We start from the raw sequence: 18,294 nt of genomic DNA on the forward strand, positions 1-18,294 counted from the left end.
TACGGGGAGCAGACATGCATAAATCATTCCCTTTATCTGCTCTCTTAACAGAAATGGGTGAAAGGTCCTCCAGACTGGAATTTTTCCTCCTTCTCAATACAAACCAGATGTGTGTTCCTGGGCTGTACCCACTCTATTCCCCCCCTCCTCTCCTGGGCTCTTTTCTCCCCTTCTCCCACCCTTTGGTCCCCCTTCTTTAAAAATGCAGTGTCTGGCTGTCCCTCCCTATTTATCGTCCAAGGCCTGGCTTCAAGGATGGACTGTGTACTGCTGCTGCTGTCCGTGTGGGCTTTGACTGGAACGGGGTCCCTGCAGGCTTCAGGTAAGCCCCCTGTCTGTCACCTATATCACTCACACTGATCCATGCATACACACTGAATTCTGCTGTCTGTTAATAATTACTGGGAATAAATGGGAACAGGCATTGATTAAATGTCTGTATCAGTGCATTTATTAACCAGCTGGACTTTTCCCTGCAAGTTTTGATGCAATATAGATCTTTTTCCCACTTATATTTTAGTGTAGTGACCATGATTCACTTAATCGTTCGGACTTTAAAATGCAATGGACTGACTAAGGCCAGGACTGTGCAGTATAGTGTGTTGTTAATTATGCACAAATTGGTTGAGTCAATAAGTTGAATCAATAATTTTCATGCTGATTGATAATACCATAAAGAATGTATGGTTGAGCCAAGGTTATTTCTGCTTTTGTTTTATATGTTTATTAAATATGAGATGTCAGTTTTCATCACAATGCAATTTTTGGTTGCACATATATTGTGGTGAATGCATGGTCTGTGTTGGATCAGCTTCCATTTCATGATATGCTGTGATTATTCAGTTTTTTAAATATAAGTGCTACAGAGGTGATAATTGGATATACTGCACACTGTGTCTCTATTCTGCTCACGATGCATACGTGCAGCACATATCTCTTGGTGTCACGTGTGCTGTGGGCAGGGGGAATAGAGTAACAAACATGTTTTCATTCTTACAATTGAAAAACAGGGAACCCCCTCTGACTCCCCTATTTACCTCCTACTCAAATGTTCCAGACATTAATGGTGTGCTGATATCAACACCCATGGTAAAATAAGTGGAAGATTTGATACTGCTACAGAGTTGTAGGTAGTGTACTGTTCTAGAGTTCCAGTTGGATTTAATTCACTGAAACAGCGCAACATAATGATGGTACAGAAATAAGACACACACTTACAGCACCACACGACTTACAACACACTTTTTATTAAAAAAAAAAAAAAAAAAAAAAAAAAGATGGCTGAAGGGCAAAGAGTGCCTGTCATGCAAACACTTGCTCATCTGGCAACCTGGGTGGCAAATGTTTGCCTGGCCACCCACACTGTATTTCTTAAACAGAAAACAAAACGGAATTGCAAACAAATCTCATTACGGCCCTTGGTGTTTGCAGTTTTTACAGGGGGCCATGAATGGAGTGGAGGTAAACAAAAGGATGATTACTATGATGGTGTGATAGTGTGTGTGGCATCCCAACAGGGTCATGTCCTGAGAGACTTCTGGGAGAAGAGAGGAGGAGGAATTGTCCTCGGCCCTGCAAATCTGACAGAGACTGTGGGAACAAGCGGCAGTGTCTGTGTGACGGCCAGTGTGGTCTCAGCTGTGTGGCTCCAGGTAATGATTTGTGTACATGTGTGCCCTTAGTGTGTGTGTGTGTGTGTGTGTGTGTGTGTGTGTGTGTGTGTGTCTGTGTTTGTGCGTGCGTATATGCAGCTGTACCAACATACATCTGTTTGCCTGTGAGTGTTTTTCCTGGAAAAACAAAATAAAAGCCTTTGTCATGCACAAAATCTGGGCTCAAAATGAAGCCTATGCCAGCGCACAGGACAAGCTTTTTATTATGCTTCTGCACTGTAAAAAGGGGCCACTGTGTATACATCCAGTCCAGTTATACAACCTCATTGTTGTTTTTTCAAAGCGGTTTAGTGCTAAACATTTAATTTTTCTGTTTTGAGGAGCAATGTACCACATTCTGAGGATTGACTTGTTTCCTCCCTCCCGTTCCCTTCCTCTCTCCTCTCCCTTGGCATCATCTCTATTCTCCTCAGGTCGTACTTGTCCCTGGCCTCTACCCCCTAATGAAAACTCAGTAGCTCATCTCCTCTCTCCCACTCACTCCTTTTCTGCCCTGCTTGAAGTGCGCTGCAAACCTGGCTTCACGCTTCCCAGTGGCCTGGATGCCACTATTCGCCGTTGTCAAGGTGACAGACAGTGGAGTGGGGATGAGCCCATCTGCACAGGTGGGTTTGAGTTCAACAGAAAAATCTTCTCTCTCACTCCACCACAGATAGGCCTAATAAGCATCTTATAAACAAACTCAATATTGTTTCTCCTATTTATTACAGGTAAAGTATGTGTGTATTCTACATGTATATGTCAAGGAAAAAACGTGACTCTTGTTTAAGAGAGACAGAAAGAGAGAGAGTGAGAGAGTGATATTCAGGAATGAAATCTCTCTGTGAGTGTGCCAACCGAGACGCTGCACAACTGGGGCCTATTCTGCTCGTCGCCATAGCAACCAGAGCTTTAGTTGTTCGATTGGCTGTCTGAAGATTTTACTCCTGAACTGTTGATAAGTTCAAAGAGGAGATGAAAGCTGATTAAGTGTGTGTGTCTGACAAATGAAAGTGTGTATGCATGAATGTGCACCACATGTCACAAATTTGTATTTTCTCATTACTTTGTAATTTTATGTGTTCATATTTAGGCCATAGTCTGTGATGTTGTTGAAGGGGATTATATATCTTACAATTTGAGGTGTTTTTGCTTTGTTTTTTAAAACCAGGTGAAAATAAACTTACCTGTAAAAGAATATAATGCTACAAAAACCCAAATTACCACCTACATATACACTAATTTGCCATTTGGCACACCTAGCTAAAACTGAGAGCGGCGCAGAGAGGTGTTGATTCAGATGTATTATCCTTTTTGAGACTGTAGTTTGTGCTGCATTATGTAAAGGAGTCTCTGTTATTTAGCCAAACACTAAGTGGGGACGAAATAATGGAAACACCTGTCCTCTGACTTAACAAAAACGTATCACCTTCATGACTGGAAGATTTATTGCTGGAGTGCATTTGTTTTTTTACACCTTAGTAACACTAAAGTGCATAATCAAGATGAATAACAACCTCTTGAACACTACGTTAACTAAAATCTATTATTCTAAATTTAACCCATGGTTTAAATGGGCCCATGGTATTTAACCTTTTATATGCCAAAGACCCTCTACCTCTTAATTGACTGACACTAAAACTGACACGTGACCAGTTTAAATCTTTAAAGTTGTACTTATAGGCCACTGGGGCTAGAACAGAGCTCTGAACACACTAAAACAAATGCCTGAGTGGCTGAAGTCATTTCTTAAAGAAAATACAAAGGGCTTTCTCATTAGTCCAAGTACCACTGTGCCCAAGATAATCATGTGGTGAAATATTTTGACTTTCTCCCTCTAAATATAGAAAGAAAAAAAAATCTGAATAGGTGGCTCACAAAAGACATTTTTTATCCCACTGTGCAGCCTTATTACTTCTACTACTGTGGCATAAGGCTGCACAGCAGTACATAAAGTAATGTTATTGAAACTACTTAGTATCTAGAGCCAAGAATAAGTTCTGTGTATTGTTTTTATTGACTTTACCTCTGATTAAGACAATGCGATTTCAGCTTTGAAGGTCTGACTCTTTAGCTTCATTATTCGCACACCTGGAGCTAGAGTAAACATGCTTTCTTAGGAATCCTCAACCCAGCTGGGTCCCGGTCTCACCTTTGGGATTTTTTATCTATTCAAAAATGTGAAATAAGAATACGATTCTCGGCTCTCTCGTAGAGTATCCTCCTGCTGAGAGACAGGCAGAACGTAGGTGGGTTTTGAACGTGTGAGAGCGTTTGTATTGTGTGTCCTGTGCATGTGTGTTAGAGTGTGAGTCGAGCTCCTTCATGCCTGTTGAGAGGCAGTGGGCGGCAGATCACTGTCAAAGTGGCACAGAGCTGCATGCACACAGTGAGAGTGTGAGCCAGTGTGAATGTGTTTCTGCTGTGAGTGCTTATTGGACAGAGCTAGTAAGGTAGAGTTTTTGCTGTATACATTATATGTGTACAGTGGGGGGGTGGATTGCACATGTGTGACAGAGTTTGTGTGAGTACATGCATGTGTGTGTGTGTGTGTGTGTGTGTGTGTGTGGGCGACAGATCACAGTGAGGAGAGTCAGAGAGCTCTCTTGCTCATGCTGCTCCAGGCCTTTCTGTTCCCTGTTCTCCTCTTCTCTGCTCTCTTCTCTCATCCTCTCTTGCTCTCATCTCTTTCTCCTCTCATCCTCTTCCATCTGAGGCCTCTGATAAGGTCTTTCTCTACAGTTTGAGCCAAGGACAAGCATGCAGCTCAAGGCTATTTAGTTTGTGGTGTGGGGATATGTCTGTGTGTATGTTTGTGCGAGAAAAACAGAACAAGGCTTATATTGAGCCTGGCTACAGCTGTATATCTCTGCTCTCAGTCAGATCACTGCTGATTCTAACACTGTAGCTCATTCAAAATGAGTATTTTATAATTCTTTAAAAGATGAGTTTGATATACCTGCTTCAGAGCAGCTTGGTGCTGCAGCCTGTGTGGGTGGCAGCAGTACAAGGCAGGAGAAGGGCGGTATGTGAAAACGGAACTCGGCTCTGGGCTCTCATCCACAGCCAAACAGACTTGTAACTCTCCCTCTCCCATAGGTCCCTTTACATTCTGATATTAATGCTTCTCGGTTTCAGATACCCAAGGCAGCCCTCAGGCATGAGCTGTCTCTGCCTTTCAAAACCATGTTCAGCTTCAAAACCCTGCGCCTGATGGAGCTCGGGTCACTGCGGCCTCTCTCCAAGCACCACTCTTGATATTTATATTTCCACAAGCGTGAGGCACTTAAACGTACAGGAATGAACAGTACCAGGTGTTACACAATCACAGTTATAGCTTTGAGCTCGGAGAGGTGTGGGGTGGTGTTTCACCTGCTCGTCGAACTTTGATTTCTTACCTAAGGAGGGTTATTTCAACTTAAATAGAACAAGACATTGGGTGAAACGCCTCTGTGGGTCACAAACTAAACAGAAACAAGTCAAATGAAATAGCAGGATGGATGTTTTTACTCTGTCCATTTGTTTGTCTTCCCTGATTCCTTTCTTTCATGTTTTTTACTGGCTAATAACGGGTATTTGTACAATTACATCCACAGTCACCACCCTCATGCTGATTCCAATGTGTTCACTGTGTCAGTGTGTTATTGTTGGTTTATAAGGTTTATAAGGCTCTGGATGTTTTGCATTTTTCTCTGTGGTGCTTTACATACTTCACAGAATGGCACTATAAGCCAGTGGTGAAGGATATATTGAGATCCTTCACTTAAGAAGTAATAATATTATGTATTGCTAGTTCTACATGCATTTTCTTATTTTGTATTTAACTGTTATCCACAAGATGTACTTAAAGTATTAACGATAACAGTACATTAATGGGCAATAATGGCCCCTGACAGTTTTATTCTAATTTTTATTATAGTATTTTATTATTATAGTAATTATTGCTAATGTTAGTTTATAAGCAGCTTTCTAATGTAGCAGTTAATGGATGCACTATAATATTTTGAGGTAGTGAAATTATTGCACAAGGTTTCATAAGTTTTATATATATCTTCAACTGCAAAGTAACCAGTAATTGTATCGGACAGATAAATGTCGTGGATTAAAAAAAATGAAATATTTGCATCTCAACTGTAATTAGAATAAGAGAAGTCCTTGGTGGTGGAAGTAATGAGACAGTGTACTCGAGTAAAAGTATAAAAGCAGAAAAATGTACTTAAAGTATAAGCTGGTGATATAATATAATACTTAATGCAGGGAAATGCTATGCAAATATTTAACAGTACTATTGGATTATTATTAGATTTTGTATACTGATGCATTAACATTTAAGTAGCATTTTACTAGCAGTGATAGTAATAGTACTACGTTCATCTATACCAATGCATTTTACAATAAAAGCTCATTACATATATAATATTAATTTATAAAGTAACTCATAACTTTAACTTTCAATTAGATGTAAATGTCAACAGTGCAACAGTCTTTAACAGTGCAGTATTGCTGATTTTACTTCCAGAAGGCTTCTGAATGTGTCTTCCACCATTACTTATTTATGTTTATTAACCTTTGACCTCCTTTTCTTCTCTGACATCAGAGACCCAGTCACCCGAACCTCCTGCTGCCACCCAAATGTGCTCTCTGCCTGAGGAAGTCACCAACATCTTCAGCATCCAGGGCGACGCTAGAGTTGGAACTTCCATCCGCTACAGCTGTCTGTCTGGGTGAGAGGAAGAGTGGGGGTTGATGGGAGGTTAATGAAGTGAATGTGTGGGAAGAGGCTCTGAAAACCTGAAATGGTATGAAGGTAGAAATAAAGGAAGTGAGAGGAATGGGGTTGGAGTGTGAAAAAGAGGTGATGGTGGTGGTGGAGGGTGTTGGGGATTGATGTGTGATGAGCAATGAATGGCAGGGAATTCATTTTGATCTCCCAGCTGACGATCTCTTCATTGAACTAACTAGGTCATTACAGTCTAATCTTGTATTGACTCCCCGTTACACACTGACTCATCTCACAGGGTAAGATGAGCCTGAGTGGATGTGTCAGCCAGAACTGTGCACAGAAAATTAAGACACTCTGAAAGAGAGTGGAAAAAAGGAATCATTTTACACCCTTTTTTCATCACCTTTATTTAGATGAAGCTGCTTAGCTGTCAATGCAGTAGATGTAACAAAACCGCCTGTCTCCGTCACTCTCTCATTTCTCTCCTGCAGAGCGGATATAGTGGGGAGCAGTGAAAATTTCTGTCAGGATAATCAGACCTGGCAGTATCCTCACCCTATCTGTAAAAGTAAGTGTCCAATAAAATCTTTCACTGTCCATTATGGATGTGTTCATTTTCATCCTATCCTCCTCACACTCAATATGAATTCATGCTTCTTTAAGGGGTGGCACAAGGAAGATGGAGTAGTGGTTGGTGATGTGAGTGAATGAACTGAGCAACTGCAAATGCATCTGCTTTGTAGGGATGGAAAAAGTCTGTTTTCCAATCATTTGTAGATTGTGTGTGTGTGCAGATATGTGAGGAAGAGTCAATCAAAGAAGACAGAACATAAGGATCAAGACCTAGTGCTGTGTTTTGCAGTGCTTTTCTGCCATCTTGTGTCTAAACCTGGTATGACGTGGCCTGTTTTTCAGGCTCTAGGAAATTTCGAAATTCTTTCGTTCTTGCGTCTCGGTAGAAAAAATACAAGAAAGTGAAGGTTTGAAAAAGAAAAAAAAAGACATATGCATCACTGTGGTTTCAAGCCTGTGGCTGTCAGCAGAACCAGGTACAGATGACAGGAAATAACAAGTAACAGAGCGACAACTGAGCAATGTCTTAGCTTATATGTTTAAATAATAGTATATCTGTGCTTTCACTCTCTTAGCGGTGTACTGCCAGCCTCCAGGAGAGGTGGAGCAGGGCTACGTGGTGGCAGTCCAGAAAACTGAGTATGAAGTGGGCTTTGACATTCATTATCTCTGCAAAAAGAACTTCCTGTTGGATGGGCCCCAGAAGGTCACCTGTCTGTCAAATGGAAGCTGGAGTGCTTCACCACCGTACTGCAGAGGTGACAAAATCCTAGATATATTTCAGATGGAAACACCATTAATAAAATCTCACCATTTCATGAGATTCAACGCTTTTAAGGAGAGCTGTAACCAAGCACATCAAAGCTTATATTCAGTGTATGCGTAGATGCTAATTACATAAAATCTGCATGGCTAAAAATAATTTTATAAGGATCATCGCGACATTTGTACATGTCTAATCATACTTTGATAAATTGTTGATCATTTTCTCAGCTCGCTGTCTCATCCCTGCTGAGAGGAGCCGTGTTGTGATTGGTGGGGTGAAGCGCTGGCCGTTTGACGTTACAGATGCCATGGTACCTCATGGGGAAAATGTGACGTTTTACTGTAAACATCCTCACAAGCAGTGCAGTTTCACTGATTCCCAGACCTGTTTTGATGGAAAACTGCAGCCACCAGTCTGCTACCTTGGTAAACCAGGACCTCACACATTACAAAAAGAAAACAGTTTTAGTATGCTAGTCCCATTATTGACAGCTGGAAACTTTAGAGATGTTCATTCATTTTCCCTTTGCATTTCAGAGCCCACGTGGTTGCAGTATAAACTCTTCCCTCATCGGCTGGTTTCAGAAATTGACGCATGTGAGCCCGGCGACGTGGAGTGACGACCTCGAGCCACCCTCACCACTCATGACACCGTGTACCCAATATGAACACCTCCTGATACACACCCTATCCTATGATCCTGACAACGCTGCAGCTCCAGCTACCTGTGTTATGACCATGGTCTGTAAAACAGCTCCTGTGGTTTGGAACATTACTCTGCCTGTGCTGTGTCTGTTGTTGCACCATGAGTATGAACAGCATGCACGGCCTTTATCTCACTCTGATGCGCACTATCAAACTGCAGACATATACCCTGACTTTGATCCACCTCCAGCTGGAGTCAGTGCGTACTGTTGATGCAATGCATACATAATGCATGAATACATGCTATATACCAGCTACATACACCTGTGATGATACTTTTACGTAGCCGCCTCGCTCTTAATGACTCTGTGACATGTCACTGTGATCTTTCTTTCCTCTGTTGAACCTGACGCATCAAGTCTTAAGGCTTGTAAGTTTTAATGATGTGAGTGATTTGAAATAAAATAATGTCACACTGGTTTTACTCCCTGGCTTCATTTATTGTTGCACATAAAGTCCTGCTGGGTGAGCTCAAGTCCAGATTTCTTCTTCATCCTCTTTATCTCCGCTTTGCTTAGTACAGTGCCATACAGCGCCTTCTTTGCAGGCTGCAGGTTCAACCGTACTCATAGGCTGAACATGGCTACTGGTCGGACCCGGTAGGCTGCGACACCATAGCAACTCCCCTTGACCCCTCCCTCCCTCAGCATTCGCAGCATCACCCTTTACACTGCACAGTCATATTTGGTCCTCCGGAAATATCCACAGCTCGGGTAAGCCAGTCCCTATGCAGCGAGTCTATGGGTGGAGTATAGTTTAAAATACAGTTTTAAATGTATCGAAAGCGTGTCCGGCGCGTCCTACGCCGGCTTTAACAGCAGGTCTGGAAATAAATGACAGCGCGCCGGGAAAGTTTATCCTAATGCTGCCGGGTTGCGCTCTCGGTGTCTCGGACCCTCGGCTCTAAAATGGCTGGCTGTAGGTCCGAGAAAGCTCCGGTGCAAAGGGAAGGATCTTCTCCACGCTGCGACTGTCTGTAAATATACATATTTCTCTACTCTCACCGGCGCTTAGTGATGGCGTTGTCCAAGGTCCGAGAGCTGTCAAGGCGCACACGCACCGTGTTAACACTGGCACTTCGGACCTAGGACTGTGCGTAATGGCGTCCTCCGCGGACAGTGCTCCTCGGTTTCTCCCCAGATTAAATTTAGCACGGGCTAGAATTTGCAAACCAAACGTGAAATAATTAGTGATCTGATGAGACGTTTTTTATTATTTCCGTTGCGTTTGGCTGGAAGAAGCGTGAGAAAGGAAATGTTATTTCGCTCACATCATTCGGACCCTCTGGTGCGTTTCTTGAATGATCGGCGACTTCGGACGACCCCTAAGAAATTCGCTGAGCTATAATTTATTGTCCTGTAAGGTAACCAATACAATTAGGAGCACGGTGCGGTGTTAAGGAGGTCATATGAGTCGCACATCATTTCGGAATAGGAAATAAGGGGTTTAATCTGCTTCATCTGCAGGTTGTTAGTAATATCACACAATCAATGCTTATTATTGGCTTTTTGCTCTGAACTTGACCCCAATAACCACCAGACATTTAGTTCATCCTGTCAACCACAGGATGTTTATTTATTATTTATTTCATCTACGCCATGAATATGGATTTATATTTATTGTAATTTTGCTTATCTGTATCTCTAATTCACTATATTATTCTTATTTTAGAAATATAAATAGGTATGCCCCAAAATGGATTCTCAGTTGGCTTCAGTCCTGACCAGTGGCAGTCTGGATGTCCAAAATGGCAGCCAGTGTGCAGAGGCATCAGGGCCAGTGACAGAGGTTTTTTTGGACTCAGAGGACAAAACCTCACCCAGTTCTTTGACAGGTAACCTCCAGCCATGCCCTGTCAAAGCAGCAGTGACCAACAGACAAGATGCTTCTTCAATCAATGGGAAAAAGCCAGAGGTGGGCGGGACTTCTAAGCCAGCCTCTCAGGAAACAAGTAAGATTGGTGGGATCAGGCAGCCAATTACAGTGAAGACCGGAGTGCCTGTTGTGCGCAGCCAACCAATCAGAATCAAAATTGTTGTTCCCTCACGGTGCAAGAGGCCAATCACAAACTCCTCCATCAGCCTGACCAAAGACTTTGCTCGCTCACGTTTTAGGAGACCTGTTTTGGTTTCAGCTGGAGCAGTGATCACAGAAAGAAACAGAAGTGAAACGCAGATCACTGCTGTTGACAAAGAAGGTGAGACAAGTGAAGTTACTCATCAAAAGACTGAAGCACCTAAAGCAGAATCATTCCACAGAACAGAGGTAGAGAAAAGGGAGAAAATATGCAAAGAGTTCGATGTTTTTGATGCTAAAATCATCCACACTGATGAGTCAGAAACTCCTTTTATGTCTAGCACTAATCCACTTCAAACCCTGAGCCTGGAGGGGAATAAAGAGGAAACTACAGAGAGAGAAACTGAGAAAAGTATTTCTTTATCATCCCCACCTCAGACATTTCATGAGGTGGAGATGGAAGAGCAGACAGAACCGCTGGACCTGAGTTTGCCCAAGAAAAATGCAAATCGAGAAAGGAGGTATGGACGCTTTTTGGATGATTCTGGCTGCGAGAGCTCACTGATTATGGAGGTAGATGAATACGAGGGAGAAGGAGACAGAGACATAGTAGAAGAGGACGACGATGAGGAAGAGGACACAGATACACTTGAAGACTCTCTCCTGTCTCCCTCTTTCTTTTCTACCTCTGTCTTCACCTCCCTGTCCTCAATTGACTGTGACACAGAAAACCTCCTTCTTATAGACGACCAGGGAATCCCATATACTCTCAGTCCAGACGGACTCAAAGTGCCGCAAGTTGAGGCTTCCACATCAGGGGATCCTCAGGCTGATCAGGCTATTTCAGCAGAGGTAGAAGGAACACAGCTAGCAGAACCTAGCCTCAGCCAAAGTTTTGACAATGCACTAAACGCACCTTCTGATGATCTTTACCCCTCATCAGCCCTTACTACTGATTCTCCATCACTCTGTGTTGATCAGACAAACACTTCAGAACTCTTCACAAGTTTGATTACGAACTCAGACTCCTCAAAGGTTGCAGAGCCAAGTGCTAAATCAGTTCAGGAAGCTAGTGCTGTTCTGTCCCCTTTGTCTGGGATATCAGTCCCCAGCCAACCCATTCAGATCCTTACAAACCCCACACCTAATGCTTCTATTCTCCTCCTGTCATCCTCCTCTTCATCTTCTCAGCTCACATCCGCTCCAGTGGGTCTCTCACTTCCCCTCTCTGTCGCTCAGACCTCACCTGGTGCTTCCACCCCCATGTTCCTTCTTCTCTCATCTCTACCCACTTCCCCCAGTGGCTCCACTTCTACTTCCACCCCTATTGCTGTGCTTGACCCCTCAACAGGTCAGTTGTCTCAGATCACTACAGCCTCAGCTTCTGTCTCCCTCCCTTTGTCCTCTGGTCAGGTCAGCACACTGGGATCACCTCTGCCCACACTGCCTCACCCTGTCATCAGACTGAGTGCTAATAACCCTCCTGTTATTCTGTCCGGAGTGGATAATGTAAACTCTGGCTCTGTGCTCACATCTCTCGCTGTCCCTTCGTCCACTCCCGCTCCTAAGAATGATCATCTCAGCACAACTCCCATCATCCATTCTCAAACCAGCTCTTCTGATTCAAACCAAGGAACTGAAGCCATATCTACCGAAGAAGTCTCAAATGAAAACAACAAGCCATCAACTTTCACAGCATCCTCTCCTCATGCGCAGTCTGCTAACTTGACCTATGACCCCTCAGCTCAGCTCAGCTCAGAAGCAGAAGACCAGTCACCAGGCTCAGAGGCCAAATTTGACCCCTCTGACCTGCACTCAGAACATTTACCTCTGGATGACCATCTTTATTTCTCCAACACGGCTGCTCCTCCCTCCCCTCCCATTGGACCCATACTCCCCTCTGGTAAACTTGACCCCCTCGGCTCAGTGGATCCTCTCTCTCCAGCGGCGTCACCCAGTGCCATGGCCTCTCGCAGGGTACTGTACTGTCAGCTGTGCCCACGGGTCTTCTTTTACCTCTCTGACCTCGAGCGCCACGCCATCACTCACTCGCAGAAGAAGCCTCATGTTTGTCAACAGTGTGGCAAAGCCTTCAAGCGCTCCAGCCATCTGCAGGTCAATGCAAGCTCATTATAACTATCGTTTCATTAGCAGTGTTAGTAATAACATAAGTCAGTTGAACAGATGTCACAAATTATTAGTGCAGTGACAGTAACAGATTTTTTTTGTCCACTTAGAAGCAGCGGAAACAAGCTGTTAACTAGGCCTGCAACTGATTAATTAAGTAATCATTCACAACTCTCACAGCCCTTCACGCATATTAACACATTTGGGTTAAAATGCAAACCTGTCAGCAAATAATTGTCTATTAACACATACAGCAGAGATGAAACAGCTTTACCATTGAGCTAGAGTTGAGTTTCTGGCCGTCTGATGAATAAGTTCAATACTCTCTTTTTCCTTTTGGCTCTGATTTTTTGTTTTCATCTCCTGAGAGAAATATCCGTCTTTTTAGACATCAAATGCTCCACTGTGATCACTAGCCTGTCCCTAACTTTCTGTCTGTCTGTGCAGGTGCTGAGGAGGTAGTGTAAAGTGGGTTTTATTGTACCTGCTACAGCAAAAAAAAAAAAAAAAAATGATGGTATGAAAGCAGTGAGAGTGATGCCAAACAGTAAATTTGGCTGAAAAAAAAAATCACCACATGTTGAATGATGCGGCTAAGTGCCACAGAGCTAAGGGGAGACTGTAAAGTTGAGTGATGATTCTTTCTGGATTCATCAATACAAGTGATCCCTTTCACTTACAAGTAGTCAATAAAAACATTGATTGTAGGCACTTTAATAAAAGTGTTAAAATGTTTGCTATTTTTCTCAACAGAGACATAAGCACATCCACACAGGCCAGAGAAACTTTGTGTGCCCCATCTGCACCAAACGCTTCAGGGAAGCCGGCGAGCTCCAGCGCCACCAAAGGGTACACACCGGAGAGAAACCCTACCAGTGCCAACTTTGCCACACACGCTTCGCAGAGCGCAACACACTGCGCCGACACACCAAACGCAAACATCCTTACCATCAAGTAGCAATGGAAATGCTTAACGAGAGAAGAGACAGAGGAAGTGGGGGAGGAGGAGGCGGATCTGGAGTACAGGAGGAAGAAGAGAGCGCCGAATGGTACAGCTCCACTGTGTCTAATTTGGATAACTCAGAGTCTGAAATGGAAACTTAGGGAGTTTGACTTCAGAGAGTTAGGGGACGACATCGGCAGGGTGTCTAACACTGGTTGGGCACTAAACTTTTCTTTTAACGTTCAAAGAAGGGAGCACTTGCAATATTTATTTCAATGTTTTCAATGATGTTTTATTTATTTGAATGTATATTATTCCCACACCATTCAATGGGCCAAAAATACAGCCTTGCAGAGTCATATGTGACTTTTTAAAAGAGCTTTCCTGTGTGGCTAAAGCCGGGCCAAAGCTCATGCTTGAAATCATGTGAGTTCAAAATATTATTTAGATCACTAACATGCCCCATGAAATTGCATTCCCATACAGTCCACAATAAAATCCTCAAGTGCTCAGAAAAAGATTATAACATATTTGCTCTAACCAATTCTCTGCTCTATATTGTGTATATAAAGAGTACTATTTGTAAAAGCTGCACTTCTGCACTATCTTATGTGAAAGATGTATTCTATCTTTCTTACTGTCAGAGACACTGTGAGTCATTTGCACTTGTTTTATTTAAACTTGATATCCACTTTTTTTACATTGTGAATGGAGACGCTTACTTTTTCTTATGTTGCAGTTGTTGACTTTATGTCTTCAATCTATATCATGTAAGAATTTGACCAAATGTCTTGAGTTGTTCTAACATTAACACTATATTGAGATTCTTTTGTTTTATGTGAATTATGTTAACTTATTTGAATAAAATTTTGACAAATGTAACTCAATCGGTGTCCTGTTTTCTGTTTCAGTTGTCTTCTGCTTTAGTATACCTTTGTTGATGGTGGACACTGGGGTCCACACTTCTCTAATTTAAGCTTATCCTTAAATTTGCTTCTTATTAATGACATTAAAGGTGGCATAACACCTTACATGGGTCTTTGTGACAAAACGGCAACAACAACAAATTTGATATGCATCTGCTGGATTGTGCAAACTGACCACTTGGACTCCCTCCAGGGAGTAATTGAGTTTATAAGACAGTCCTCTGTTTTTTGCACTCTCTCAATTTTCTGCTTAAGCCATGGAGCCGAACAGGGCTAAGCTCGAGATCAGTTATTAAATACTGTATGGCTCAAATGACCAGATTGGGCCATTTCAATTTCTTATTTCTACGCTGACCAGTGTGTGGATAGAGATATGTGGGCATGCTGAAAGGCCTGAGCTCAGCACCATTGTATTTTAGTTTGGCAAAGTCACTTTTATAGAGGGTCAGTGGAAGGAGGGAGGTGTAGAGTTTGTGAGGAGCGAAGGTTAACTGAGCAGTCTCTGAGAACAGAAAATGTGCTGCTGACAGGCACTTAGTCTTGGACTGCATGACTTCTGGCCAGGTGTACCTAATAACTGGCCTACAGACTTTATACTGTGTATATTTTTCAAGAGGCAGAGATTTTGCATTAGCATTTATAACACTGAACACTGAATATTTAATAAAAGAGCTGTGTTTGACCCCTATCATGTCCATACATAGGATACATGTTAGGAAGGGGTCTGTTCAGGGGCAGTATAGACAGGAGGAATGATTACAGCAATGAAAAATTATTTCATCAGTGTCATAAGCTTGGTGAGTAATGCTTTCAGATCACCTTGACAAAAAGTGAACCTCTCATTTAATAGTATAAAGCCATTTCATACAAAATGCAGATAATGGTTGCATCAATGTGATGAGGTACCATTTATCAGGTACAGTTCAGTTTTTTGCATGCCCTTACTATTGATGTTCCTTTTTCAGCCCAAACTGAGCTGATGTGTCATTTTGTCAGTTTAACAAAGTATTAATCTGCCAGGAATATAAGATAATGACGTAGGTGCCTAAAATCTGCACATTTCATTATCACTCCAAATACCATTATATATTTTTTTTAAAAATACAGAAGAAAGTATAAGAAAGTAAACTATATTTTGATGAGGTGGGATTTTATTTTTGTGCTTTTCTCACTGACATCCCGTGTTTTCATTGTAAAACTAACATGTTTATAGCTCAATTTTCAGAATTTCTTGAAAATGTTAATGAACTTGAGATATAAATGAGATATTGTATGAAAGTCCTAAATCAGCACTTTCAACTGTTTTTTTCAGCTGCTTCTGGCTCAAAAGCCATGCCACTGATCAATAACTCCACCCCTGCAATTAGATCAGAGCACGACAAGACAAAACAAGCATGGCAGGGAGCCGTCACAGTCACCATATGATATATAAATGAAGTTACATTAGTGTAACACTGAAACATTCTTAGTGTTTTAACAGATGAAAAGACAGGCTGCAGCTGGTGCCACCATTTTGATCTGGTTATTTTGTCAGTAAGTGACTGTATCACTATATACTGTATGTTCATATCATGTGTTAAATTGACAAAAAAGTTAATCTATTTCATTAACTACAAAAGGAGCTTTTATCTGTGTTGTTCACCCATTACACCCATAGCGATACCATGAGTAATTTCCTACTCACAGCACGCCCTTCCTCAAAGATTATTCCTAACTACTGTGGTAGTTAAGGACAAATTAGACATAGGGTCCTAACCTCCTTGCTGCAGTAGCTGATTGAAGTATTAGATATGTTTGTTAAGGGGACAGTCAGGGTTCAGCCATTAAATCAATGCTGTTTTGTCTGGAAAAAAAAGACTATATTGGCACAAAACAGATTATGGACCCCTAATTGACACCACTGGGCTGTAGCATCGCTGAGCCTACAAGGTTCTTAGTGCATGATGATGATGAATATTCAATCAGATGAGTGTGTGAGATCAGCAGTCCAGCTGGAGACGTGTGTGTATAGTACAGTATATGTGTGTGTGTGTGTGTGTGTGTGTGTGTGTGTGTGCGCGCGCAGTGTTGGTAACTATCCAGATTGCGCAGAGCTTCAAAGTACAGTGACTGACAGACAGATGGATGACGGACAGACTGAGGACAGAAATCTGAGGAGTGTGTGTGTGGCTGTGTTTGTGTTGCGTGAAGTGGAACGGGCAGCAGGCCTTCTGAGTGGCACAAGGCACATCGCCAAGTGATTGAAGTGATAAAGGTAGAGGAGCAGTGGAGAGGGGGATGTGAATAGATCCAGTGATGAACAACCCAGGGAGAGGCAGCAGATGTAATGATGTGTGTTAGACTGGTGTGTTTCAGCTTTTTTATTTTCTTTGATACATTCAGCACTTATATGATATGTTTACTGTATGTCCGCTCTGTTGCATCACGGTCTCATTACTGCTACTAAGAGCTGAAATGATAGAAAGCTAAACTAACCATGAATGATTTTTTTTTTTTTCTCAACCCAAAGTGTATGGCTGCCATTTCACACTTCAGCCATGTGAGGGCACACTTTAACTTACAATGTGCTTCATGTGCTGCTTCATTCTCTCTGCTGTCTCTGTCAAATGGTGGAAGGATACTAATACTGGGTGAAAAGACAGCAAACAGTGAGCCTAGGGAGAGCTGGATCTTCATTCAGATTCTGCAGTCACATTCATAAATATGAAATCACCTATGCATGTAGCATAGCTTTAGTCTAGGCTATACGATGGACAAGCAAGATTTCTTTTAGCTGACTATGTACTGTGTGAAAAGATGCGTGAGCCCAGAATTACACAGAGAAATATGATATTTCACAAGGGAAAGGTTAGCAGTGTGCAGTCCTCCACACTCACCAGACACAGTGCAGGATTAACACTTGTGTGTGTGTGTGTGTGTGTGTGTGTGTGTGTGTGTGTGTGTGTGTGTGTGTGTGTGTGTGTGTGTGTGTGTGTGTGCGTGTGTGTGTGTGAGTGTGTGAGTGTGTGAGTGTGTGAGTGTGTGAGTGTGAGGGGAGGGGAGGGAGAAAAAGAAGGAGGGTAACAGGTGTTAATCAGAAAGGGAGTCCCGACTGTAGAGGAGAGGGTATGGCTGTGGGGGGAACCGGAGGAAAAAGCAATTACATCACCTTTCCTACAATCATGTGCCATGCTATCAGTGCAGTGTTTATATATGTGTGTGAAATGCATTTACAGGGCATGAGAGGAATAGCTGTCAAAAGTGACATTTTCTAATGATGGAAAACACAGACGCACTGTGCAAATGGCACCTAAAAGAGCTCTCCATCTATAACCATGTATTAAACTAAGGTTCACATTCGTTTTGTGCTCCATTAGTCGTTCTGTTTTGTTCCATGGCAACTGTATTTGTCCCAAGCAGCGCTTTCTTTCCACATCAGATAAAATGGCAGCAACCTCCTTTTTTCTGGTTCCCTGTCGGCTCCAGCTCACTTCCTGTCCTCTCTTTAAAGACTTCCCCCCTCTGTTACCCCCTCTTCAGTTTTTTTTATGCTGTCTCCTCTGCCTCACCCTTTCTACCTCTCCTGCGCTCAGTCCCCCCCCCCCCGCACCCCCACCCCACCATGACCTGCTGAACCAGCACACACCAGCCTGTCTGTCAAATCGACGGAACAGGTGCTCCAGCTACGACATCACTTCCCCCACTTTTCCCCCTCTGTAGCTCAAAGGCACATACACGTCAGCACATAGCCACATGTGGAGATCACGCACACACAGGCAAACGCTCTCCTATATGGTCGCTCATGTTGCTATGGAAGCTTGAAGGGTGAGGTGAATTCACTTGGCACCTGGGCTGATACACATTGTAACCTGTATCATGTAGGAC

General features: G+C 42.7%; 2 protein-coding genes across 5 annotated transcripts; both read left to right on the forward strand.

Annotated features, from left to right (window-relative positions):
- Nucleotides 1-202: 202 nt before the first annotated feature.
- On the forward strand, nucleotides 203-8,837 carry ntd5 (ntl-dependent gene 5). Its single transcript, XM_026317386.2, has 8 exons — nucleotides 203-322; nucleotides 1,518-1,652; nucleotides 2,087-2,278; nucleotides 6,250-6,376; nucleotides 6,867-6,943; nucleotides 7,524-7,706; nucleotides 7,942-8,139; nucleotides 8,251-8,837. Exons 1-8 carry the CDS (start codon nucleotides 256-258, stop codon nucleotides 8,331-8,333), a joined length of 1,062 nt encoding a protein of 353 aa, XP_026173171.1. The 5' UTR covers nucleotides 203-255; the 3' UTR covers nucleotides 8,334-8,837.
- Nucleotides 8,838-9,079: 242 nt separating this feature from the next.
- Nucleotides 9,080-14,332, forward strand: LOC113136803 (flocculation protein FLO11). 4 transcript variants are annotated; one of them, XM_026317866.1, is made up of 3 exons: nucleotides 9,080-9,131; nucleotides 10,090-12,549; nucleotides 13,315-14,332. In XM_026317866.1, exons 2-3 carry the CDS (start codon nucleotides 10,114-10,116, stop codon nucleotides 13,663-13,665), a joined length of 2,787 nt encoding a protein of 928 aa, XP_026173651.1. In that variant the 5' UTR covers nucleotides 9,080-9,131; nucleotides 10,090-10,113; the 3' UTR covers nucleotides 13,666-14,332. The 4 variants fall into 4 exon arrangements, with proteins under 4 accessions (XP_026173651.1, XP_026173650.1, XP_026173652.1 ...); XM_026317865.2 differs by lacking the exon at nucleotides 9,080-9,131 and adding an exon at nucleotides 9,144-9,781; XM_026317867.2 differs by lacking the exon at nucleotides 9,080-9,131 and adding an exon at nucleotides 9,144-9,394.
- The last annotated feature ends 3,962 nt before the right edge of the window (nucleotides 14,333-18,294 follow it).

Source organism: Mastacembelus armatus, chromosome 16, assembly GCF_900324485.2.
Source record: "Mastacembelus armatus chromosome 16, fMasArm1.2, whole genome shotgun sequence".
In the NCBI taxonomy this organism is placed as follows: Eukaryota; Metazoa; Chordata; class Actinopteri; order Synbranchiformes; family Mastacembelidae; genus Mastacembelus; species Mastacembelus armatus.

What these genes read in the sequence shown, in the direction of transcription:
- LOC113136803 (XM_026317866.1), top strand. Translation starts at nt 10,114, where the DNA reads ATGGATTCTCAGTTGGCTTCAGTCCTGACCAGTGGCAGTCTGGATGTC. An exon ending in AGCGCTCCAGCCATCTGCAG is followed by an intron (nt 12,550 to 13,314) that starts GTCAATGCAAGC and finishes TTTTCTCAACAG; the next exon opens with AGACATAAGCACATCCACAC.
- ntd5 (XM_026317386.2), top strand. Translation starts at nt 256, where the DNA reads ATGGACTGTGTACTGCTGCTGCTGTCCGTGTGGGCTTTGACTGGAACG. An exon ending in GGGGTCCCTGCAGGCTTCAG is followed by an intron (nt 323 to 1,517) that starts GTAAGCCCCCTG and finishes GCATCCCAACAG; the next exon opens with GGTCATGTCCTGAGAGACTT. An exon ending in GGATGAGCCCATCTGCACAG is followed by an intron (nt 2,279 to 6,249) that starts GTGGGTTTGAGT and finishes CTCTGACATCAG; the next exon opens with AGACCCAGTCACCCGAACCT.